Source organism: Pistacia vera, unplaced genomic scaffold, assembly GCF_008641045.1.
Source record: "Pistacia vera cultivar Batoury unplaced genomic scaffold, PisVer_v2 Contig230, whole genome shotgun sequence".
Classification (NCBI taxonomy): domain Eukaryota; kingdom Viridiplantae; phylum Streptophyta; class Magnoliopsida; order Sapindales; family Anacardiaceae; genus Pistacia; species Pistacia vera.
In genome coordinates this window covers 1,323,999-1,348,868 of record NW_022196036.1, presented here as the reverse complement: position 1 = coordinate 1,348,868, position 24,870 = coordinate 1,323,999, and the positions used below count along the sequence as shown (strand labels likewise).

The 24,870-nt window shown below is 35.8% G+C and overlaps 3 protein-coding genes and 2 non-coding genes across 7 annotated transcripts; 4 read left to right on the top strand and 1 right to left on the bottom strand.

The window, feature by feature from the left end:
* Positions 1–5,955: 5,955 nt before the first annotated feature.
* Positions 5,956–10,977, top strand: LOC116131230. 2 transcript variants are annotated; one of them, XM_031416874.1, is made up of 3 exons: positions 5,956–6,141; positions 6,603–6,666; positions 8,210–10,977. In XM_031416874.1, exon 3 carries the CDS (start codon positions 8,488–8,490, stop codon positions 10,489–10,491), a length of 2,004 nt encoding a protein of 667 aa, XP_031272734.1. In that variant the 5' UTR covers positions 5,956–6,141; positions 6,603–6,666; positions 8,210–8,487; the 3' UTR covers positions 10,492–10,977. The 2 variants fall into 2 exon arrangements, with proteins under 2 accessions (XP_031272734.1, XP_031272735.1); XM_031416875.1 differs by having other exon boundaries at positions 8,207–10,977.
* Positions 10,978–11,798: 821 nt separating this feature from the next.
* On the bottom strand, positions 11,799–14,588 carry LOC116131324 (aluminum-activated malate transporter 9-like). 2 transcript variants are annotated; one of them, XM_031416996.1, is made up of 6 exons: positions 14,246–14,588; positions 13,956–14,096; positions 13,596–13,865; positions 13,376–13,515; positions 13,129–13,275; positions 11,799–12,462 (listed from the first exon to the last, which is right to left on the bottom strand). In XM_031416996.1, exons 1-6 carry the CDS (start codon positions 14,538–14,540, stop codon positions 11,854–11,856), a joined length of 1,602 nt encoding a protein of 533 aa, XP_031272856.1. In that variant the 5' UTR covers positions 14,541–14,588; the 3' UTR covers positions 11,799–11,853. The 2 variants fall into 2 exon arrangements, with proteins under 2 accessions (XP_031272856.1, XP_031272855.1); XM_031416995.1 differs by having other exon boundaries at positions 14,025–14,096.
* A 3,860-nt stretch (positions 14,589–18,448) lies between these two features.
* TRNAG-UCC lies at positions 18,449–18,520 on the top strand. The gene has a single exon. It is a non-coding gene; the product is annotated as a tRNA-Gly (tRNA).
* Positions 18,521–21,926: 3,406 nt separating this feature from the next.
* Positions 21,927–23,789, top strand: LOC116131226 (calcium-dependent protein kinase 1-like). The gene is made up of 4 exons (XM_031416868.1): positions 21,927–22,602; positions 23,206–23,349; positions 23,547–23,699; positions 23,779–23,789. Exons 1-4 carry the CDS (start codon positions 21,927–21,929, stop codon positions 23,787–23,789), a joined length of 984 nt encoding a protein of 327 aa, XP_031272728.1.
* A 127-nt stretch (positions 23,790–23,916) lies between these two features.
* Positions 23,917–23,988, top strand: TRNAG-UCC. Its single transcript has one exon. It is a non-coding gene; the product is annotated as a tRNA-Gly (tRNA).
* The last annotated feature ends 882 nt before the right edge of the window (positions 23,989–24,870 follow it).

Genomic DNA, 24,870 nt, shown 5'->3' with positions numbered 1-24,870 from the left:
TTTGATTTGAACATATCATAATAATTTAAACAGAAAATATTGGCCTCTGTATGTGGAAATTAAGCTTTTGAAAACTGAAGACACAAACGAGGGTGGAGATCAAAAAGATGGAAAATTCGGTAGACGTGGCACACCACTGCCCACCCAACACTTTTCAGAGAATCAGTGGACCTTTTTTCCCTCTTCGCTTCCGTACTTTGCTTACCTGTCCAATACCGCTCCACTTTCTACAATATATTCCCATTCTTTTACTATTTTTAATTATTAATTTATTATTTAAATTAATATTTTTTTATGTCAAATAATAAAATTCTCTCGATTGTTAGTCAATCATGAATGAAACGACTGTTAAAGAAAAGGTCCGCAGCCTCTGGTTCTTCTCAAACTTTTGTTAACGACTACGAGTGTTTAATGAGCAATAATTTAAATGGAGGAGATCTTGTGGGACCTGAAAACCAGATGCTCTGAGGTCCATGAGTAGACACAGACAACTATGCTGTGCTATAAGAAGAGTGAATAACAATTTCCCCCCCAAGGTTTGTCATAATTATTTTTCCCACTCATAAATTTTGAAAAAAAACATTTTCCCTCCCATCGTCAATCTTTGTCAATGGAATCTATTACCTTGTAGGTAGGGGTGTGCAGATTTTTTGGGCAGAATTGGAATCGGTGAGTACCCGATGGTTTGGTTTTGATTCCCAACCTAGTGGAACGGGTACTGTGTGGTTCTAGACTTCTAATACCAGTTTCACCATTACAAGGAATGAAACTGACCCGGGGACCAGAACCGAGATCTAGGTATCTAGGTTGGAATCAATTTGAGAATCGAGACTTAATTGGTATTTCATAAAAAATAGAATAAATAGGGGTTCTTTGTGTATTTATCTTTCAAATAACAATTTAGGGTTTACTAATTGGGGGTTTACTAATTGGGATCCAGATATTGAAAATTTTTGTTAAGAGAGGAGGAGAAAGAGGAAAATAAAAGAAGATGAATGAAAAAAGAGACACAAAAAGAGAAGAAAATGAAGAAACATAAAAAAAGAAAGAGAAGAAAATTGAAAATATAATGCAAAGAAAGAGATGGCAAAGCAAGCGGGGCGACGGATCTGTAGGTCGATGGGACGTGTTACACTTTTGGCAATGACGACGGTGTTGGCTTCGATCAAGATGGCAATAGTTTGAGAAGAGGAATTAGTGCAAGATGGAAGAAAAGGGAGAGGCGAAAAAAAAGAAGAGGAAGTGAAGAATTAGAAAAACAATAAAGAGAAGTGAAGAAACAAAATGGAAAAAAAGAGATGGCAGAGCAAGGCAGCAATGGGATCTGGTAGCTCAACGGCAGCGTGTTACAACTTACACGTTCGGCAAGGACAATGGTATTGGCTCTGATCAAAGATGCCAATGGGTTGAGAAGAGGAATTGGGGGAAATTAAATATGTGATGAAGACTTTGGGTTGTAATTTTCGGGAACAATGCAGGGTATCCAAAACCGACCTGTTCCAATTGTAGTACTAGTTCCCAGGATTTAGGCTAGGTACTCGGACCTGCCCATCCCTACTGATAGGGGTAAAGCTAGAGAAGACCATAGTAACTTTTACTATTTAACTTCATAATTTTTAATGAGGCTAAATAACAGTTTCCCACTCAAACTTTATTAAATGTAATTTTCACCCCTAGTTTCGTTTATATTAATTTTAAGATTAACAAATTTTTTTAAAAATACAGTTAGTTATTAACATTTAAAAAAATTACAAAATTTTGAAATTTTGAAAAAAAAAATAGTTAGCCAAAATTGCACCTGATTCGACCCAATTGGGTGCAATTCCACCCAACTATTTTTTTTAGTTTTTTATTGTTTTTTTCAATTTTGCATAATTTTTTATTTTCGGAATTTTCTTCTTTTTTACAATTTTTCTTTTTCTTTTTTGAAATTATATTTTATATATTTCATAATATATATAATTTTAATGAAATATTGTTTTGTAGTTTTATAAATATTCAATTAACATTTATTATTATATTTTTGAAAATAATATGTACAATTTTTAATTTTTTAGAAACACAAATACTTTAAAAGTAAAACCTCCATTGTAATTATAGAAATTGAAAATTGGGGTTTAAACGACTAACTTCCAAGTTGATGAAGGTAATTTTATGTGTTTGTAATTTAGGGGTGTAAGTAATATTGACCCAACAATATATATTGTGTAAACGGACAACAATATCCTTTTGCTATTAAAACTAGAGTAATACTACATATACATCATTTTCATACAACATTTTCCATACAACATTATGTGGCAAAATATGATTGGCTAATTTAAAGTTAAAATTAAACTTTCATCTGATCACATTTTGTTACATAATGTTGTATGAAAAATATTGTATGAGAATGATGTATGTGTAGTATTATTCTTAAAACTAACTTATAATGTTGTATGAAAAATATTGTATGAGAATGATGTATGTGTAGTATTATTCTTAAAACTAACTTGAATGTAACATAGGTGAAAAAATGTTTTTTTTTTTTTTTTTTTTTTTTATGGGTGGAAAATGCAATGACGAAAAACTTTGGGTGAGCAAATCCACTCGCTCCTATAAAAACATGCCTCCTGTTTGTTTGTTTCTTTTCAATAATTTTTCTGTTATCTGATGTAGATTGAAGTACAGAATATATGTTGTTTAATTATTTAGATCATTATTTTGAAAATGAATGCGAATCATATATAATTTTTTCTATTGAAAATATAAAGCGTGTGAGACATCATATCTATTATTCTATTTTAACATTTTTTTTAATTTTATTGAACTAAAAATAATTATATTTCATAATAAAAAATTATAAATTAACAAAAACACCCTTACCCATCCAAGCCACTATAGCTTGCTAGTAACCACTTTTGGCCGTCGACACCAAAACGACACACGATCGACCAGAGCTAGCCGATAGTGCACCGATTTGTCTGTTGACGATGACCATATTTTGATGGATCTGGCCAGAAACGGCCAAATCAATGCACAATTGGTCAAATCTAACCAGTCGTGCGTTATTCCGACGACTACCAGCTGTCGACAGTTTTGGATAAGTGGGGGTTGTTTTTGTTAATTTATAAATTTTTATTATAGGGGTATTTAACTAAATTAACAAATGTAAGAGATTAAAAATAATTTAAATATTTTCCAAAAATATATCAAATAAGTATTCTAATTTTTATCTAACTCAGATATAATTTTCAGATATTATACTAAATACATCTTCAAAATCCTACCTAATTGGATTTAATCATATCCTATTATATTCCTATAGTTTTTTAAAAGAATTTTTTTTCAAATAACTTACAGTAATTTCGTCGTATTATTATGATTAATTATTATAAATATACATTAATTTAGTGGTCACGTCACATGAATTGAGTATCGTGCATGGAACAAATGCACGTGCAGCTTAGCAGCAGCCGAATATTATACGGCATATTCTTCCTAATAATTTATATTGTCCACTCAACATTCCCAAAAGTGGTATTTATTTAAATGTACATATGTAACTCTAAAGTTGAAAACCATCCAAATTAATTATAATTATATAGCTTCAAATTTCATGTGGGTTTGCATGTTACATTGCTTTTTATTTTAAATTAATGTTTATAAATAAAGATACTATTGATTAATGAAGTGAGAGAGAGAGTGAGATCAGACCAAGCTGCTTTTTTTTTCCTTTTGTTTTTGATTTTTGTGGAAACTAGAAAGATGGTTGATGGATCTTTGGGTTGATCATGGACCATGTTAAATGCCCATCAAAGTGGTAATCAGACGGTTGAGATTCGAGAGAAATTGCCCATGTGTCAAGATCTTGCGGTTGGGAAATGAAAAGATAAACGGGGAATCAATTCTTTGACTTTTGATTATAGGTATAAGAAATCTTTAGGTGCGTATGCGTTTGTGCTTTGGATCGCCACCACTCTTTTTAACGATTTAGCTTTTTTCCTGTTCCTGGGTAAAGAGTTCTGATACATGTAATCTTCTTATCTTTCTTCAAACAGACCTTCTGAAAACGACGTAGCTTCACCCCACCAGCTCTGAAGTAGAGCACGTGCTATCCTCCCCAACTGATAAAGCTACTACTCACCACGCGTCAGTACTGAGACTGGTTAAGAGATTTTTTAACTGTTTGGGACGTTGAAACTTGAAACGAAGAGGAAAACAAAAAAAAATTGGTAACCGCCGCGGCTGAGGTAACGAAATCGAGAATCGAGTTAGGATGAAGTGGGGCCCACTAAACCCGTCTCGGTTTTCTCATAAACGTGTGGGGTCCATCCGACCCGATTATAAAAATGTAAAAAAAAGATATGGCCCAATGGCCGAGGAGCATAAGAACGGTGACGAGGCGCTGCCGACTAAGAAAACGTAACGTCAGGTTGACGTGTAAGAGAGGATGAGTTAGACAGTAAGGACTTGTTGTTTTGATTCGATTTCGTTCCGCCACGCAGACCAAACCCTGACCATTCCAGCTGTAGTTTTCCCATTTTTACTGGCTTTTTTAATTTTTTTTTGTTACCAAATAAAACATAAGGGGTTTTTTTTATTTCTCAAAGTTTATGTTATATTTAAATTGGATTTAAAAATTTTGACTTAATCATTTATACGTGCTCCACAGCGTCTTCAACGACAATCCACTAATTGCTATTAAATATTAAAAGGTTTTGGTACGAGATGCTATGGATTAGTTCTATTTTTATGCATGCAAATATGCAATGGAGAGTACATCAATCTAACTATCAGTTAAGATTATTTTGTGTATTATTTAAAAAGTTTTAATTTATGTTATTAAAAAAAATGATTATCGAAATGATTTACTCGATTATCAACTTAGACACTCTTGCTTACCAAAAATTAATAATATATATATATATGCAATGCAACATCATCTAAAGTATAAGTTCAATTGCATATAAGAGATATTTGTTTGGTATCTAACAACATAATATGAACCAATTTATTTAATCAATCAGGTCCAAATTTGAACACTATATATATATAAGACTATTGTTGAATGTTTATTCGTTTTATGAAGTAGAAGATCATTTATTCATCATAGAAATATAAATGTAAATATTTGAAATGGTTTTATTTATACGACTCCATTTCAAAACGATGTATTGATATGTTATTGTACTATCACATTGTTTGTTTTTAACCACAATTCCAAAATTCTAATTTTAAATGATGTGTTATAACTTATACAGTTTCGTCTTAGATTAAAGAGTTAATGTAAAAAATGATATATCGATGATAATCATTTTCTAGAATAAAAAATTCCAACACTTGTACTCATTTTGATTGTTTATTATTAATTTTTATTCTAAATAATGAAGTTAAAAATAAAATATGATGTTTAAATGTAGTATTTTAGAAATGTGGAAATATTTTTTTATTATCATTTTATTAAAATATTATTAGTAGAAAGTTGTTTTTCAAGTCTTAAAGTTAAAAGTTTGATCCTTTATTTTATTTTAATTTTTTGCTATTAGGTAAAGCCGATAATTACTTTTAGGATCACTCGAATACAAAATCTTTAGATATAATTTACCCGTGGTTAAATGAGTTGCCATCCATCCACCATTTAATACAACATATTTTCTAAAATAAAAAAAAAAATAGAAACGAATTTCAACTAAAATCTATCCCACGAAGTTGAACCCAAAATCAAAAGAATTTTCAACGATGGCCGAAAAATATCACGACAATACACTCATTCTATTGGACTGTCAGCTGACACTATATCACCGTATTATTAAATTCCGAAAAAACCGCATCAATATTTTATATTTCATGTCATCATTGTGACAAAATAAACCTCGTTTTATCTATCACTAAACCCTAAGTTTCGCACGTGTCTCTTTTCTTACTTACACGCGCACCCTGCTACCTCTCTTTTTTTAGCCACTAGCTCTCTTTCTTTCTCTATTTGTCTCTCATTTTTTTACGTCTCTTCACTCATTTTATTTGTTTTCTCTCTCACTCTCTCCCTCTCGCCGGCGCTCAAAGCCCCAAAAAAAGTTCCTTCTATACTCTTCACCTGCACTTGATCCGTACAGCGATTTTTTATTTATTATAATCAATCAAATCATCCATAACTTCAAGGTAATTTCCTCTATTTCTCTTTTTACTAGACATTTTCTGTGCAGCTTAATTGAAGATTACGCAGAATTTGCCGTTGATTACTCTGTTTGACTTGTTGATATTGTCTCGAAGATATTTTTTCTTCAATTTATTTTATGCCTATTCCTTTTTGCTTAATTTCGAAATAATCAAGTTGGTCCAGTCTGTTGAATCGAGTTATGAGCTTGAAACTTGAAGTTATAGTTCTCAGATTAGTCACATTTTTGAAGCAATTAAACGGCTAGTTATTATGCGTGTTTAGTTTTGTTCTTTCTCTTTGTTTTTCCTCAGCTGTTATCTTGCAGAAGCAATTAATATGTACATATGGTGTATTCTCAGTGTATTTTGTTGTTTCCTTGTTTGTTTGTCAACTCTGTTACTGTTTTATACTTATTCCAGTTTATAGTGCTGTATTTTGATTATTTGGCTTGTTTTCTTTCTAGATATGGAGAGTTGCATCTGTTTTGATGGTCATTCGGTTCAGTTTTAGAGCTAGCTCTGGAGGAAGTAAGAGATTCAACTTTTTATTTTAATTTTTCAGATTTATTTGGTCAGTCTATTATATCATACAATCTGGTGGATCTTCTTGGAAGTGCTTGTGTTGTTTCTGAGAGAAATTTTTTAATTTTTTCTTATTAAGGATCTGCGGAACTTTCAGTTTTAAGTTCAAAATTTCCTTAAGATTTTAAGGACTTGATTTGTATTTAAGATCTAGATCAGCATGTTCTTCTGAGTTTGATATATCATTTTTGTGGTGCTACTTCTTTTTCCATTACCTGATCTGTGTTTTTCTCTTTTTTAGTTATACTTTTTGTTACTTAAACCAAGCTGTGATGCAAAATGCCAATGTTTACCTTGGTTGAACATGCCCTGAAGAATAATTTGGTCAATAGATTTTAGAAACATAAAATGTTTGAGTTTCTTGATGCATCCTAATAATGAAAATTGATAGGAAAAAATTAAAACATATTGATATATCTGTACAGGGGTTTCTTTATCTCACTTAATTTTCCGTTAAAATCGTTTTCAGAGGATTTGACTGTCTCTGTTCTGCCATTATCTATGCCTCTTTTTTTTTTTTTTTTTTTTTTTTTTTTTTGGGAAGTAGAAAAAATAATATTAAACGAGAAACTTATCACAGCTAAAAAGTTCTAAGAATTTTAACATAAACTTGGAATCCCTACCTACAACATTTTTTTAACTATTATATATATCTAAAGATTTTTTTTGGTCCTATAGAAAAAAAAAAAAAAAATTCTAAAGAAGTCAAAATTGGCCTATCTTGATCTGCTTATAAAATAAATAAATTTAGAATTTTTATTTGGTGATTTTGCATGTTTATTATGATTTGTCATCGAATAGATGTAATTTTGCTCTGCTGTATCCAATATCTTGCCAATGCTTTGTAAATTTTCAGTGTTTATAATGCCTTTTCCCTATCTTTGTATTCTTTTCAGTGTATTTTTGCAGACACTGTTGATTTATATTTTTTCTCTTTTCAATATAAAACTTGACCTACATGGACTCTAGCTACTTGGTGATGTTTCTGGGACTATGAACTGGCTCGTTTTCTGCCTTGTTGTTGTAGTGCTTTTGAATATTGACTCCTGAAGCCAATATTTTTTATTTTTTCTTTAAGGTCATTTTAGTTCAGGATTAATGATTCAATGCATACCATTTCTGTTTATTGCTTGCATTTGAACTGGCAGTATTAGTATATCTATATTGCATTATTTTGCATGAGATAAAGGTCTTAATCAATCTATTGGGATTGATTGTTGTTTATGTTACCTTAGGAAGAAGTTCTTTAACTATTGTATATATGTGTTCTGTATTGATTTTCTGCAAATTTTTGAATAATTAAGATTATATTTGAACTACTTGAAAATCATTTATGATGTGGAATTGCCATCTCTATTGTAGCGTGACAGAGAGCGAGGTCATTTGTGTTTTTTAGTGTGTGGTAGTTTTTAATTGTAACCTATCTGCTTTCAGTTCTTTCAGTTGGGCTATAATTCTTGCACTTATCGTGTGTTTTGTTGTGAAGCAGGATGAGCAACTTCCATGATTTTGGTGTGAAGGAATCAAGTCCACTCAGTTTGATCTCCCGTATTCTCAACTGATTGGCCAAGTTTTTGGTTTAAATTACATTTTTAGTAAAATGGATAGGTGTGATACTTCAGGATTTGTTAGTGGGGGTGGGATGCTTGATTCAAGAGACATCTAACCTAGTTTTGTAACTAATTTTATTTTCTCCGGAAGTCAGGTTGACTGTTCTGTAAATTAGTATTAGGTTTGGTTATCACTGAGGTATTTAGATATTACTTCATGGACACCAGTTTCCAGAACTTGGGTTTTGGTGTTAATTACTCTTCAAATGCATTCAAAATTTTGGGCAGTTCAATGCAGAATGGAGGAACTGGGGCTGAGTTTGGCACAGATACGATCTTACGTCTTGATTCCCCTGGTGCTTCAATTCCTTACATGCCCACATCAAAGGGAATAAAGCGGAAGTGGAGTTTAATCGATGGATCCATGGGTCAGCAAGTTGGCTCTACATTGTCTCTTGGGCTTGGCCGCTCAGCAAGTTCCTCAGATAGCAAGGGGAGTTCTGCAACTGCCTGCACTACAATGTCATCTGCCAAAGAAACTGATGAAGAGTCGTCAATGGCTCTTGAATTGGACTTCGCCCTCCATCTTGGCAATGAGAAGGTGCCTAGCCCAAAAAAGTTCGCTAATTCAAATATGAAAGCAGCAGGATGGCAGCCAAAGGTTGACTTGCAGTTGAGTCTCTCCACCAGGCCTTCTGAATCTGATATTACTTGTGCCCATCCAGGTTCCAGCTCACTCCAAATCAGCATGGATATGCCACCAGTGGTAGGTGGGGCCCTAAATTCAGATGAAGGATCAACATCATGCCATTGGAAAACAGGGGTTTCCTTGCCTCCGTTACAGACCTCGCTCAATAAAGAGGTTGGCTTCTTTCTCAACCAGGTTCCAGACCTCTCTTCAAGCGTGATAACCACACCAAGAAGCTCAGTCACCTGTACTTCCGGGATAACGCAACAGCATCAACCACAACGGAGCTCTAGTTCTAAAACTTGTCAGGTTGAGGGATGTGGAAAGGGAGCAAGAGGTGCTTCCGGCCGTTGTATATCCCATGGTGGTGGCCGCCGATGTCAAAAACCTGGCTGCCACAAGGGAGCTGAGGGCCGGACTGTGTACTGTAAAGCCCATGGGGGTGGCCGGCGATGTGACTTCCTTGGGTGTACAAAGAGTGCAGAAGGACGCACTGATTTCTGTATTGCCCATGGTGGTGGCCGGAGATGCAGTCATGGGGGTTGTACTCGAGCTGCCAGAGGGAAGTCTGGATTGTGCATCCGTCATGGTGGTGGCAAGAGATGTCAGAAAGAAAACTGCACAAAGAGTGCAGAAGGCCTCTCAGGTCTTTGCATCTCACATGGAGGTGGCCGTCGATGCCAAGCCTTAGGTTGCACAAAGGGGGCTCAAGGAAGCACCATGTTCTGCAAGGCTCATGGTGGTGGAAAACGATGCACAGCTCCTGGATGCACCAAGGGTGCTGAAGGCAGCACTCCTTTCTGTAAGGGCCATGGAGGTGGAAAAAGATGTGCTTTTCAAGGTGGTGGGGTTTGTACAAAGAGTGTGCATGGAGGAACAAACTTTTGTGTAGCACATGGTGGTGGTAAGAGGTGTGCTGTACCCGAGTGCACAAAGAGTGCTAGGGGACGGACAGACTTTTGTGTCCGTCACGGTGGGGGCAAGAGATGCAAGTTTGAAGGGTGTGGCAAGAGTGCACAAGGTAGCACTGACTTCTGTAAGGCACATGGTGGAGGGAAAAGATGCTCGTGGGGTCATCCTGGTTCAGAATATGGACCCCAAGCTAGTGGTCCTTGTAACTCATTTGCAAGGGGGAGGACGGGTCTTTGTGCGCTTCACAGTGGCCTGGTGCAGGATAAGAGGGTACATGGTGGTGCTACTATAGGACATATTGTACAGGATCCCAAATGTAACAAGCCTCATAAGATGAAAGAGGTTACTGCTGATGACATGAATGTGGATTCCATGACGGTGGGGAGTGTAGGAACTTCAGGAGGTGGAAGTCATTCAGATTCCAAGCATGGAGTCCCCAATGTCCCAAAATCCCATACTAAATCAAAGTCTGTTTTTGTTCCAGAAGGTAGGGTGCATGGTGGAAGTTTGATGGCAATGCTGTCAGGCAGTTCTGGTCTTGTCTCCAACAACAGTGTAGGTGCACAGGGAGATTCATTGGAGACTGAGAAGTCTTGCGTGATGCCTCAGAGCTGGATGTAAGTGTTTATGTCTCGCTGCTGCAGACATTTCTGTTATGGGCTCAAGTAGCAGTGAAGGGTATAGCTGGTGACCCATTGGAGCCAGGGAAGGTTTGCATGATGTCTCAGAGGCGGATGCAAGCTTTTTATCTTTCCAGTGTTCTGTTATTGGTCTTGGCACTTAGCAACTTGTCAGTTTTCTGTTATTGGTCTTGGAAGTTAGCAATGTCTTTTCTGCACGTCTATGTTGTTTGGTTTTAGTCTGTTGGTGTTGGAATTCGCTGGTTCTAGACTTACTAGTGGCTAGAATGGTAAGAACTTCGGCACCTTGAATGACAATTGGGGAATTAATTAGGATAGTAGCATTTGGGTCAGGTCTTTGTTGTTCATTGATGTAAATATCTTTATATGTCGCTAGAAGGTGGTTGTGAATACAGACTATCATCATTAAGGTCAGTCAGTTTGTCAAACATTCTGGTTATAATAAAGCCTTTCTTGTTTATATGTACTCTTCATTTAACGCCTGGTTTCGACATATTTTCATACAAGTTGTTTACTTAGTCGTCTGATCAAATGATTGATAATCCAATTGCCACTTAGGATTGTTTTAGTTGTTATATCTCATTAAATTCTAATCAAATTTTCCTTAGGGTCAAACAACTGTTGAAAGCGGTTGGCCTAGTAGTCAATGAGGTTTATTCGATTCATTAATTTCTTGGGTTCGAACCTTAAGGTTATCTACTATTTTGTGACTTATTTGGCTTTTGCAGGGTGTTCAAAGGACTTCGGGGGTTAATTGAAATGCGTACAAATTAGTCCAGATACTTCAATTACCAAAAAAAAAAAAAAAATTAACTATTAATGGAGTATTTGTCTAAACTTACGAAAATTAGCTTATAAACAGCTAGTGCTTATAAGTTAATTTGAGCTTATAAATATTTAAAATTTAAGTTGTTACATGTTTAGTTAAAGTACTTATAAGTGATTAGTAAGTAACCGACGTGTTTGGTAAAATTTGGCTTACAAGTACATTTTATTATTAAGATGACTAAAAAAGATACTATAGTAACATAACCTATTGGAAATATAAAAATAAAGGTATATTATAGAATTTTAAAATTAAATAGAGATAATGTGGTAATATATTAAACCAAATTAACGAAAATATTTTCAGAATATTAAACTAAGCTTGTTCTCGAGTGCAAAACGAAAATACATAAAGCTGTAAATTACTCTCTTTCTTGACAATTGCAACTTTATTGTTGTGTCAATACATCATGTAACAAAACACTCACTTAATACATTAATTTCTTCTACATTTTTGTCGTATGAAATTTGGTATGCATAGGCAGCAGCATAGCAAATAATAGTATACCTTTTTCTTCTATACACCCTCATGCTTGAACTTAGCCATCTTAGCAAGCTTATCAGCTGCTTCAACCAAGTGATCAAGCCTAGCAACAAACTCAATAAGCAACGAAGTAAATGTCGCGAGTGACAATGCTGCAGTGCTCTCCAGTGCCCTCATTCTGGGCAAGAAATCTGTGCCATTAACTCCTTCTTCTTCAAAAGCATCCACCTCTCTAGATGGCCAAGAATGCATCCTTCTCGACTGCTTCCTCATCAGCTCATGGTAAGACTCTGGCTGTGCTTGTGCTGTTGTAAGACTTCCCGAAAACGTACAGTTTGGGGTTCCTGAATTAGTGTTATTCTCGAGGCCATTGCTTTCAGGATCAGCCTCTTCAGGGAGTTTTGGAAGTGGCTTGGAAGAGTTGATTTCAGGAGGGTCACAGTAGTTTGTGAGAAGATAAGAATGCATGTCTATGGTGCGTTGGAGTCTTTCAGTTGAACTGTGAACCCGTTTCAATAGTGATTTTATCAGACTTCGCTTCATGTTGCCAATGTCTTTTCCCAAACTCCTCACCACCTCCGCAGCCTGGCTGCTCACGTCTTGTATCTCCGCCTGGAATGTGATTCGGAGATTGTAGGGTGCCTAAAAACCAAGTAAAACGGATTAAAATATCTAACACATACAATTGAAAAAGCTGAGATAGCTGTGCAGTTGTTTCCGTTGATCTAACTGCTATATTTCCGAAACCACAGAAAAATGGTGCGATCGAGCATTGCAGCTCATAACTGCGTTAACATTATACTAGCAATTTCTAATATAAGTCAAAAACTTCATTCTCTTTTACTTGATCTTAATTTATCCTTCATTGCAGTAACAAAGACACATGGATCAATTTGTAGCGTAATGTTTTGGCAGGACAGTAATTGATATGAGATCGAAAACAAAATAAAGGAATAAATGAATGTTGAGTTTTGCACACGGAGATTGAATATGCCGGTCCTATTGACACTCCTAAACGCGTAACAACTTCAAGCACAAGCACATGGTATAATTCTCAACTATTTTGATTCTCGAACTTATTTATCTTTTCAATTATTCGATTGCCTTGAGAATTCTGGACCATCAACCTGTATTTGACAGAAATCTTTTTGGCTATATTAGGTTGCCAATGCATCATTTCTATTTGCAGCTAAACAAAGGTTCGGATTCTGGTCAATTGGTAGATTTTGAATTTCCTATCTCTATGCCTTTGTTCTAACCAAATTATTATTGAAGTTTTGAAAGTGGTCACTGGAAACTGGAAAATACCTGAATCTCAGAGTGAAGAACACCATGAAGTGCCATAACCTCATAAGCACAATATCGTAAAACTGCTCCCACTTTAACATACTCTGACCATGGATAAAAGAAGTGTCCAAATCTGCCATGTGGTGGTTCCCATTTAGCGGAAATAGCCTATCGAATAAGACCAGTAACATCAAGGATCATAGTTAGTGCTTTCACTCTTTTATAATAGGAAATATGTTGAAGGAAGAAAAAAGAAATAAACAAGTACCAAAGAGTCCAGTTTTGATGAAGAGTTTAAGGTGGCTTTGCATTTCTTATAAGCCGGTTCATCCGGAAATTCATCCATGAGAGTCGTAGAGAATTCTGGATGATCTAATCCCTCATCTTCTAAATATTTCTTCACACATTCTGAAATTTTCAAAATCATCAACATACGGGATAGAACCATAGAAGTGAAGGAACTATGAGAGGTGATTTAATTAGTTTACCTTCAAGAGAGTCTGCCACAGAGTTAAAGTTGTTGACTAGCTCCTTGTGTAATTGCTCTCCTGCCCATATAGGGAAAACAAGTACATTCACTAGAACTGCTACAACACCTCCAATGGCAATAGAGTACAGACGATCCATGGAAGTTCTCATTGGGTTTCCCATTCTATATCCAGAGACTATGATCAAACAGTAGGTAAAAAGTATGACCCTGAATCCATACTCATATGGCATTAGCGATGGCCATTGTTTCATAAATGATGTGATAACCCCTGCAAAAAATATTCAAGAAAATTTAATGATAATTAATATATGTAAATATTTATTTGAATGTGTAATATATATCTAGAAGTTATATATACCTACGAAGAATATGCTAATGCCAATTATAATAGGCTCAGCAACTAGGCCTGCGGATAGAGCCAACTGACCTACTACAATAGCTAAAATACCAGCAAGCAAGCTTCCAAGTGCTCGGTTAAATCCTCGATTAAATGTTGAACCTGAACAAATTTACAACCGTTAAATATTCAGTGCATTATACAATTGATTTAAAACTGAAATGATCATGATCGGATCAATTTTTATGATAACTTCTACGATGGCATATGAACTTGAAGGCGTAGGATCATAATAAAATGGATGTACATACCAACAGTATACTCAAACATAATGGCGACGGTGAGGATGGACCATATAATGTTTGTGCCAAATATTTCATAGGGAGCCCGGAATAGTATGAGCAAAGACACTAGTAAAACAGCTAGGCCTACTTTAAATGAAAATTTCACTCTGTTGCTGTCTTCTTTGGCAAATTCCCAAACTTTCTGAATCCATGCTTTTACGGAAAACTCCCTGCAGCAAGAATTCTTGCCAGGTTCTGGCCGTTTAGTTTTTGTATCTGAGGGATTAATGTTGATCTCAACACAGCCCTTTTTTCCATTCATTCTCCAATGAAGTACAATGAACTCTTCCAGGCCTGTCACCGTGGCTTCCTTCAAGTTCTCCGTATTGTTATATATAGAAATCGATTTACATAAACAGTTTATACATAGAAGAGCTTCTAAGAGAAGAAGCGATATATAAGGTGATTTAAAGAGGAAGGTGGAAGCTTAGTTGTAAGTGCAAGTAGGAGAAGAAAGTATGAGTAGTCAATATTATGATATATAGGAAAAAGAATAATGCGACAATAATAGAAGAGAAGATGGAGCTAAACCTCTTGATAAAAGATGCTTAAACTCAATAATGCTGCATGGATAGAGAATTAGAATCCATATATATATTGCATGGCAAGGCATGCACACGCGATATTCACGCAATATCGCCAACACGCTTCTTCTTTAATAATTAATTATCTTCACTGTATATTGAGATTATAGTACTGTTCCTCATTCTGCAGATTAATTCAAAAACCTTTTTTAGCGTACCTGCAGAATGGAATAATCGATTGAGTTTCCTTTCTTTACGATTTATATATCATTCAATGAACATTAATGATTGAGAAAGAAATGTTTTATTTGAATACATAAAATTTTAATGGAATTACACCATGAAATGTTGCATAAGAGAGAGATATTGCACAAGTTGTGAATATTTAAAAGTTTTCTCACTCATCCATCATTCATCTTCAACATTCTCTTGGTGCATGAAAACTCACCGTCATTCCTTTATACCTTTATTTCAATGATTTAAGCATATTTATATATATTTATATAAATTCAAATTCTTCTACATATGCATCGCCTAAGGTATCTAATTATTCTGGTAATATATGCTTTTTCTTGCCTCGTGTAATATTCCCTAACTTTTATCTTACGATATTGTGCTTTAATATGAGATTCTCAGCGTTAAAATTAACCTGTTATGCTTATGTATTTGGTTTATCTGTTATGTATTTGATTAATACATGCACCAGAAAATTGCAATGGCTCTGGCTTTAATATATATTCTAATTACTTTTGCGGTGTGTGTGTGTGTTTGCTCTTCGTAAACACAATTACTAAAAATCAGTGGTAGGTAGCTGCCAAGTGTGAGCATATTAATTAATTAATCAATTAAGAACAAGTGCAACTGTTGGGAGGAACATATTCCAGGTATAATAATGTGACAACAGATGCAGTGTTTCTGATGGAGAAAATAAATTCCTGTAATGAAGATATACTAAGAGTAAGATAGAGAACACCTTAATTTTCTCTGATGACCGTTTAATTTTAGAGTGATCAAAGATTCTATTCCGCCACCAAATTAAGGAAGCAGCCTCCCTTAGTTAAAACCCTGCATGTCATATCCACATAACAGATCTATCTTTGACCATCAACATCAACAGCAACACTTTCAGCTTGTGATGAAATTGTTGACAGTACATATACATTAGGTAATGGAGAAGAAACGATAAGTCGTCTTGTTCAACAGATAGATGGTAGCACTGGAACATTAATTATTAAAGGGTGTTTGTTAGGGCAAAAAATCGTCCTTGTCTAAATAGGAAAACGGACCCGACAATGAGGAAGAAACCAAGACCAATCCCGATGCGACCCAATTCGGATTAGGCCCATTTGATACAAGATACAGTCGGCCCAAACCATCCAAGCACAAGCCTCCTAATCCCAGTTCATTTTCTGGATCCACGAACGAATCCAGAGCCCACGGCCCTCACAGATCACTTTCCTATTCCTAATCAATCTCCTATTCGAGATCACCTTCCTTTTCAGATCACTTTTCTACTCGAAGTTACTTTCCTGATTAGGATCATTTTCCTATCCGGACACTGGTAAGACAGCTCACCATCACCCTAACTCCTCTAGGGTTGTATCAGAATTGCACTAGGACTCCTACTTCTACCAGGACTTCTACTAGGATTGAGAGACCAGACAGTCACTATATAAACAGAGGTCAGCCCTCTCACAAGACATATTACATTACACCTTCACACCTGTTCTCACATCACTGCCGTAGTCACAGTCTCCGACTAGACTTTCGGTAACCTCTTTACTCCCTAGCCCTCACTATACTAGCCTCTTTCAGCCTTGCTGACTTGAGCGTCGGAGTGCCTACGGCAAACACTACCCCGGTGTTTCCCGTTCGCTTCACGCCTTTGTTTCTCTACGTGTGCAGGTGGAGCGGATCGCTAGTGACCTCAACCTCACGAGATCAAACCCCCCTTCCGTACAGGTAGATTTTTACGTCTACACTGTTTATGAATTTTTAATTTACTCCTTGTAAAAAATCAAAGTTCTTACATCTAAAATGCAGTCTTCATATACCCAATATTATTCTTTTTGCTCCAATATTTTACTTGACAGATAATAATAGCTTCCCAGATATGCCTGTGGGAATTGGCCTGGAGAAATTGCTGTTATCTATTAGAATTTGTTCCTTCTGATAACAATCTTTTGGATACACCTTTACTATACAACAATATTGATCAATTCATTACGTGTTTTATGAGCAGTCACGGTTGCTTTTGCATCATGCGTTTATATATCAGATAATAAACAACATCGATGCTGGAAAATTTTCGAACTACCCTAGCTGAACCTCTACAAAGAAAATCAAATAAGCGGGGTTGATTTGTCAAGAAAGTAGTAGAATACCTGCTATAACAGAACTATTTTAACATCAATAAAAATGAAAAAAAAAAAAAGCATATTTGAAAGCGTGTATTTGATTTTCAAGGAATTAATTCAGGAATCTCATATAGTCTGTCAATGATGGCAACACTGCAGTTAATAACATTTCTCTATTCATGAATATATATAATATATTGATGTTAAATGGGAATCTATATACAGATGTATTTGAGTTTTGGCTGGTTCATATTTACCCAGAAAAAAGAAAGATTGTGTTATATGCAAGAAGTATGATTTGATGCAGAATTGGATGCCTAAGTGATTGACAGATTCGACTATTCTATGGTTAGGAAATGCAGGGCCTTGTGGATATGCAAATGGACCACTTTGCTTCCTCACATAATGCACATGCCTTAATTAATATGTGTATTTGAAGTAACAGATTATATATATTGATTTGGGAACATATATTGGTGCACATTTGTTTTGGCTTGGTTAAATTTTTTTTACTTCGGACTTTGTTTTCTCCTGGTACCAATGTTCATTATTCATTAATTTTGAGTAGATGGGAGTAAAGAAGTGCAAAATATGAATCTTCTAGTTTGATTTGATCTACTTTTTGTTCAGGGTGGTTGACTAGAGAAAGCACAACTCTCTGGAATAAATAAAGTCCACTGTGGGGCGAAGAATTTGTGTCAAACTTGAGCTTCATGTGTTATCTTAAGTGGCAAACTGAGTTTCGAAGACACTAAGACATATGCATAGTAGGTATACGTTAACTAAAGAGAAGTTGCTCGTTTATCTTATTACTGTCCTAAAATTGAAGAATATCATTGACAGAATAAAGTTTCAACAATAATACTAGCCAGACAAACATCTCTCACAAACCGCACATGTGGCACTGAGTTGGCAGCTCCCATCAGAACGGTCACAAAATGACTTCGACTAAACCTAAAAAAGGGTCATTCTTTGGATAAGGAACGATCGTTCCTTGGATGAGGAATGGTTGTTCTTGGTTGAGGAACGGCCATTCTAAATGGGCTTATGGAACAACCATTTCTTATGAGAACGACCGTTCCTTATGAATAAATGGTCGTTCCTCCTTAAGTAACGATCGTTCATGTTTAGTTAAAGTTCGTAATTTTATGTGTAAAGCCAATTCAGTGCCACGTCAGGTGTTTGTGAGAGAAAGTAGTAAGAGAGGTTTGTTAGTGTAGGGTCACTAAAGTTTCAGTAAATTTTTTATTTTATTATATGTTTAATTTTAAAGTGTGTTTAAACAGTAAGCGTTTGTAGTCCAACGGTTAGGATAATTGCCTTCCAAGCAATAGACCCGGGTTCGACTCCCGGCAAACGCACTTGTCATTTTTGCAACCCGCGTCTATTATTTTTTCAATTGGGCTTGGCTTAGCAATGTTAGTATCCATATCCATTGGGCCAATGTTGACAGGTCCACTTAAACGGGTTATCAAGCCTCAACCACATGACAAAGACAAACTGCCTAGAAAACCACGTCGTTGGGTTGGAAACAAAATTACAATACACTTCAAAAGTATTGAATTTGCAAGTTAAATGTTGGAGGAGTTTTACAGTTTTAAGAGCATATCACTAACACCCATTTATCCTTAATCCATTAAATTGACATTATAAGTAAATGGGTGAAGTATTTTGATACTTCTTAATATGTTATTCCACAAGTGTCCAATTGAATAAATCTTTTAAAATTGCAAAAGAGAATTAAAAATTCAAATAAAAGATAAAAAAAAAATGGAGTTACGGCAAAGGGATATCAATAATATGATTTTAAAATTGTGAGGGGTAACTATGATGAATAATAAAGATAGATTGACAAACATTTCTCACTAACTTTCTCTTATAAATGCGACGTGGCAGTTTGTAATTGATCAACTCGCAATTGTTCAAGCGAGACTCATTGTTGACAAGCAGGCCTTATTGTGAGCTGATTAATTGTGAGCTGTCATGTCATATTTATGATAGAAAGTTAGTAAGAAAGGTTTATGAGCGTAGTGTTGCCTATATGATAAAACTTGTAAATTGACAAAGTGACGGGTAATATGATAAAACTTTACAAGGGATATCTTTGATAAAAATTGACACAATTGTTCTCCACATGATAAAAACGCAAACTTTAGGGGGGCGTTTGGTTGGGGGTTATGTGGGATTACTGGGGTTAAGTCATCTTATATTACTTGATTACCATGTTTGGTTGTCAATTAATATAAGATACCGGTAATCTTCAAATACCAATAGTGGTTACTATTGGTAATATCAGAGGTAATCTGATTACCTTCATTTTCTTAAGTATTCTAAGATTATCAGGGTTATCTTTTTTTGTTACAATTCTATCCATTATTAATAAAATTTTGGGACAATAATACCCTTATTTTTAAATTTATTTACATAAATATGACTTTTACTATTTCACCCAAATTAATTAACTTTTTGGACAAAATTACCTTTGAATTAAAAAACAAATTGCTATCCACCCAAGCAACCACCCTCACCCACCTATCGCCGACAACGACCACCGCAACCAGCCGTCGCCGCCGCTGGAACAGCGCACAGAAGGCCGAAAATGGTCGTCGTGCGCCGATATGGCCATTTCCGGCCAAATATCTAGCCAAAAATGGCCAGATCTGTCACGTCTGGCCATTTCCGGTCAGATCTCTGGCCGGAAATGGCTATATCGGCGCACGGAGGCCATTTACTGCCTTCTGTGCACCGTTAGGCTGCCAACGACCGGCAGTGGCTGGGTTGGTGGGGGCGCTTTGTTGATTTTTCAAACTTTTATTATGAGATTATTTTTGCTAAGTTTTTAAATGCCCAAGGAAGGGGGGGGGGGGGGGTTGTTTATAATCCAAATAATAATCAATATTAAAAGATAATATAATAATAATATTTAATTAGAGGACAATTCATTCATTTAAATAACATACCTACCAATTTATTCCTCCCAACCAAACATATTAATATAACCTATCCATCAATTAACCAAACACATTTTCCTAAAGATTTTCAATAATCTTCAAGGTAATCTAACTTTTCAGTAATCTAATATTCTCAGTAATCCAACATTCCCTAAACCAAACGCCTCTTAGAGGTAGTTTAGAGTAAACGACATTCTCCCACCCAAGGTTTGGCAAATCTGCAAGTTCCCATCCATGGTTTCATAAATCACAAATTCTCACAGAAAACTGTTTAATCTAACATTGAAAAGAGTAAAATTGTCATTTCAAAGGTGAAAATTTTGAAATAACCCTAGACTTCTCAAATTCACCCCACCGGCAATTTCAGGCCATTTCGCTTTATTCCTGGCACAGTCGACCCCTCCTGACACTACCATTACAATCCCCTCAATCCCTACATCAAAACCCCTAACCTCCCCGCTTGATTGAACCCCCCAATCGCCGGCTACTGCTCTTAGTTTCAGTTAGCGTTTCATCCAAATTCTAGCTGATCCCGGCTCTAAAAACCACCCCCAATAGCATCACCGACTTCCCCCCATCAAAACCCTAAACATCACCACTGCAATTGCTCGTCAATCACCGTCGCCTCTTTAGCCAAATTCCAGGTGAAAAATTTAGGGGTTTTGTTGAGGAGGATAAGGGAATGCTAATGGTGGTGTCGGGGAGGTCCAATGGTGCTAGAATCATGCCAGATTTTTGGGTTGGTCGGGATCTCCTCTAGGGGTTATTTGAGAGAAATTTGAGATGTAGGGGTTATTTTAAGAAAAAAATAACGGTGTTAATTTAAGGGTGTGAATTTGTAATTTATGAAACTATGGATGGGAACTTTAAGATTCGCCCCAAACCTTGGGTGGGAAAATGTCGGAAGTTTATGATAATTAATGTCCAAGGGATAACTCAATAAAGGCTAATTACAAGTTAGTCCTTAGAGTTTTGATCCACTATAAGGACATATTTTTTTTAACCGGTAAAAATGTTCTCTAATATGAGAGATGTTACCATGAAATTAACGGGTGGAGGGCATAGTTGACTTTTCAAAAATAAAACTAAAATTAAAATAATACCAAATATATATTTTTCAATTATTATACAAAAAATAAGAATTTGGTGTGGGCTACAATGGAAGACTTGGCGAAAAACAGGGGCGAGTGTATGAGTTGACGAAGAGTGTTGTTCTTGACAAAAAAATAGGACAGGCAAGTGCTATGAATTGCAAAAGAGTGTTGTTTTCATTGTGTAAATTGCACATATTTATAAGTAGGGTTACACTTACACATGATTTGCTTTTCCAGGTTAAACATATGAATTGTATATTGAATTGATTTTCGTTAAATTTGTTAATTAAATAAGATTTAATTTTTTCAAAATTTTTATATTTTTTTTTTCACATTTTTTTTGTTGTTGTGTAGATTGAGTTGATTTTTAATTTAGTTTTCATTTTTTTTCAAATTTTTTTTATTAGGGATATTTTAGACTTTATATAAATGACTCTAAATAATGTAATAGAATTCAGTGATGACTATTAGTTTCACTTTCAGGGACTAATTTGTTTATGAAAAATTATTAGGTACTTAATTTGCGAAAGCTATAAGTCGGGGACGGCATAATTTTTTTTCCTCATTCAATAAATGGCAACGCCGAAGGGCATATTAGTAATTTCATATCACGATTCAGACATGAAAAATCTCCAACCGAATCAAAAACTCAACCCGCCATTGACTCACTCGCTTAGTCTTCCCCTCTCTCCCTCTCTCTCTCTTGACTATCGTTGACCAAAATGGGTAACTGCAGTGGCCTCCCATCTGATCAAACCCAACTCCCGACGACCACCACCGAATCTGGACCCCGCCACCACTCCAATGGCCTCAAAATCCACCCTCCATCTTCTTCCTCCTCCTCCACCGCCACCACCGCCACCACCACATCAACCAACGCATCAACCGTTGGCCGCGTCTTGGGCCGGCCCATGGAGGACGTCCGGTCCACTTACATCTTCGGCCGCGAGCTCGGACGTGGCCAGTTCGGTGTCACTTACTTAGTAACGCACAAAGAAACTAAACAACAATTCGCGTGCAAGTCAATCGCCACGCGCAAGCTCATCAACCGAGATGACATCGAAGACGTCCGTCGCGAAGTCCAGATCATGTACCACCTCACGGGTCACAGGAACATCGTGGAGCTGAAGGGCGCGTATGAGGACCGGCACTCGGTCAACTTGGTCATGGAATTGTGTGCGGGAGGGGAGCTGTTTGATCGGATCATAGCTAAGGGGCATTATTCTGAGAGAGCTGCCGCCAATTTGTGTAGACAGATTGTGACCGTGGTGCATAATTGTCATTCTATGGGTGTTATGCATAGGGATTTGAAGCCTGAGAATTTCTTGTTGTTGAACACTGATGAGGATTCGCCTTTGAAAGCTACTGACTTTGGGCTCTCTGTGTTTTTCAAGCCAGGTGAATGCCATTTCATTTCTTTATTTTTGTTTTTCAGTTGGTGTCATGGTAGAGTAGTTGATTATGGATTTATGAAGAAGAGGCAATGTAGGATGGAATTAGTTGGGATTTGAGTTGATAATGTAGAAATTCTGTTGATTGTTGTATTGCAATATGCTGTCATTTCCAAGTAAATAAACGAAATAATTAGAGTAATGCTACACTTATAAACTAAGACTTTGTATCTCGAAGGTTGTGGCAGCTGATTTGGGATGGGTTATATCCCTTAAGATATCATCGAATTTAATTGATGTTTGACAAGTCTATTGTAACATCACTTGGGATATAGAGTTGGGAAATAAACTTTTAAGTGTGCGATTATTAAAATGATTATGATCATTCAATTTTTTACATGTTACTTTCTCTTTAATCGCTAACAAGCACCATATAGGTGCCAAATGTTGCCATTCAAACAGTTAACCATATCTTTTGTTTGAGTTTTAACTTTCATTTATTTATTGCATTTACATTGGAGTTTGGACTGTGGAGGGTTTTCCTTTTGACCTTACTTTTGATGGCACACTGATGATGAATTTGAACGATATAGTGTGAGTGTTATTGCAGGAGACGTGTTTAAGGACCTTGTTGGAAGTGCATATTATGTAGCTCCTGAGATATTGCGCAGGAGTTATGGTGCTGAGGCAGATATTTGGAGTGCTGGAGTGATACTATACATTCTTCTTAGTGGAGTTCCTCCATTTTGGGGAGGTAAGGATTTTTTCTCTCATGAAGTAACAGAACTTGAAGTTTGTCACTGGTTGTGAAATAAAACCATATGATAAGGTTTTGTTTAACTTTCTTGTGTCATATCTGGAGTACTTAGTAACCAACTAATTTGCAAATCTCATTGGTCAGTGATAGCTTAGCTGTTGTTTCTCTCGATTACACCTTTCTTTCATATGTAGAAAATGAACAGGGTATCTTTGATGCCGTTCTGCGGGGGCATCTTGATTTCTCATCTGAACCTTGGCCCAGCATATCCAGTAGTGCCAAAGATCTTGTGAAGAAGATGCTGCGTGCTGATCCTAGAGAACGGCTTTCAGCCGTTGAAGTCCTAAGTAAGTTCTGTTATCTCAGAACACGATATAGTCATTAATAATTTTGCTTAGGCATGAGTAATTCCAATGCTTATAACAGGTTCATTGTGAAGTGCACACTATCACTTGTGTGTTTTTTTTTTTTTTTTTTCTGTTGATCGCTTTTGTTCATTTTATTGGGTTTCTTGGCATTCATTAACTGAAAAGCTAAACACTGAAATGCAATGCAGATCAGTGAGCGTTTGTAGTCCAACGGTTAGGATAATTGCCTTCCAAGCAATAGACCCGGGTTCGACTCCCGGCAAACGCACTTGTCCTTTTTGCAACCCGGGTCTATTATTTTTTCAATTGGGCTTGGCTTAGCAATGTTAGTATCCATATCCATTGGGCCAATGTTGACAGGTCTACTTAAACGGGTTATCAAGCCTCAACCATATGACAAAGACAAACCGCCTAGAAAACCATGTCGTTGGGCTGGAAACAAAATTCCAATACACTTCAAAAGTATTGAATTTGCAAGTTAAATGTTGAAGGAGTTTTACAGTCTTAAGAGCATATCACTAACACCCATTTATCCTGAATCCATTAAATTGACATTATAATTAAATGGGTGAAGTATTGTAATACTTTTTAATATGTTATTCCACAAATGTCCAATTGAATAAATCTTTTAAAATTACAAAAGAGAAATAAAAATTCAAATAAAAGATAAAAAAAATGGAGTTACGGCAAAGGGATATCAATAATATGATTTTAAAATTGTGAGGGGTAACTATGATAAACAAAAAAAGTAGACTGACAAACACTTCTCACTAACTTTCTCTTATAAATGCGACATGACAGTTTGTAATTAGTCAGCTCGTAATTGTCCAAGCGAGACTCATTGTTGGCAAGCATGACTTATTGCGAACTGATTAACTGTGAACTGTCATGTCGTATTTGTTAGAGAAAGTTAATAAGAAAAAGTTTATGAGCTTAGTGTTATCTATATGATAAAACTTGTAAATTGACAAAGTGACGGGTAATATGATAAAACTTTACAAAGTTACCATGAGAAATTGAGAATAATATGCTTTTAAAACTACAAGGGATATCTTTGATAAAAATTGACACAATTGTTCTCCACATGATAAAAACGCAAACTTTAAGGGTAGTTTAGAGTAAACGACATTTTCCCACCCAAGGTTTGGCA

What these genes read in the sequence shown, in the direction of transcription:
- LOC116131230 (XM_031416874.1), top strand. Translation starts at nt 8,488, where the DNA reads ATGGACACCAGTTTCCAGAACTTGGGTTTTGGTGTTAATTACTCTTCA.
- LOC116131324 (XM_031416996.1), bottom strand. Translation starts at nt 14,540, where the DNA reads ATGAATGGAAAAAAGGGCTGTGTTGAGATCAACATTAATCCCTCAGAT. An exon ending in TATGTTTGAGTATACTGTTG is followed by an intron (nt 14,097 to 14,245) that starts GTATGTACATCC and finishes AAATTTGTTCAG; the next exon opens with GTTCAACATTTAATCGAGGA. An exon ending in CATCAAAACTGGACTCTTTG is followed by an intron (nt 13,276 to 13,375) that starts GTACTTGTTTAT and finishes CTTATTCGATAG; the next exon opens with GCTATTTCCGCTAAATGGGA.
- LOC116131226 (XM_031416868.1), top strand. Translation starts at nt 21,927, where the DNA reads ATGGGTAACTGCAGTGGCCTCCCATCTGATCAAACCCAACTCCCGACG. An exon ending in CTCTGTGTTTTTCAAGCCAG is followed by an intron (nt 22,603 to 23,205) that starts GTGAATGCCATT and finishes GTGTTATTGCAG; the next exon opens with GAGACGTGTTTAAGGACCTT. An exon ending in AGTTCCTCCATTTTGGGGAG is followed by an intron (nt 23,350 to 23,546) that starts GTAAGGATTTTT and finishes TTTCATATGTAG; the next exon opens with AAAATGAACAGGGTATCTTT.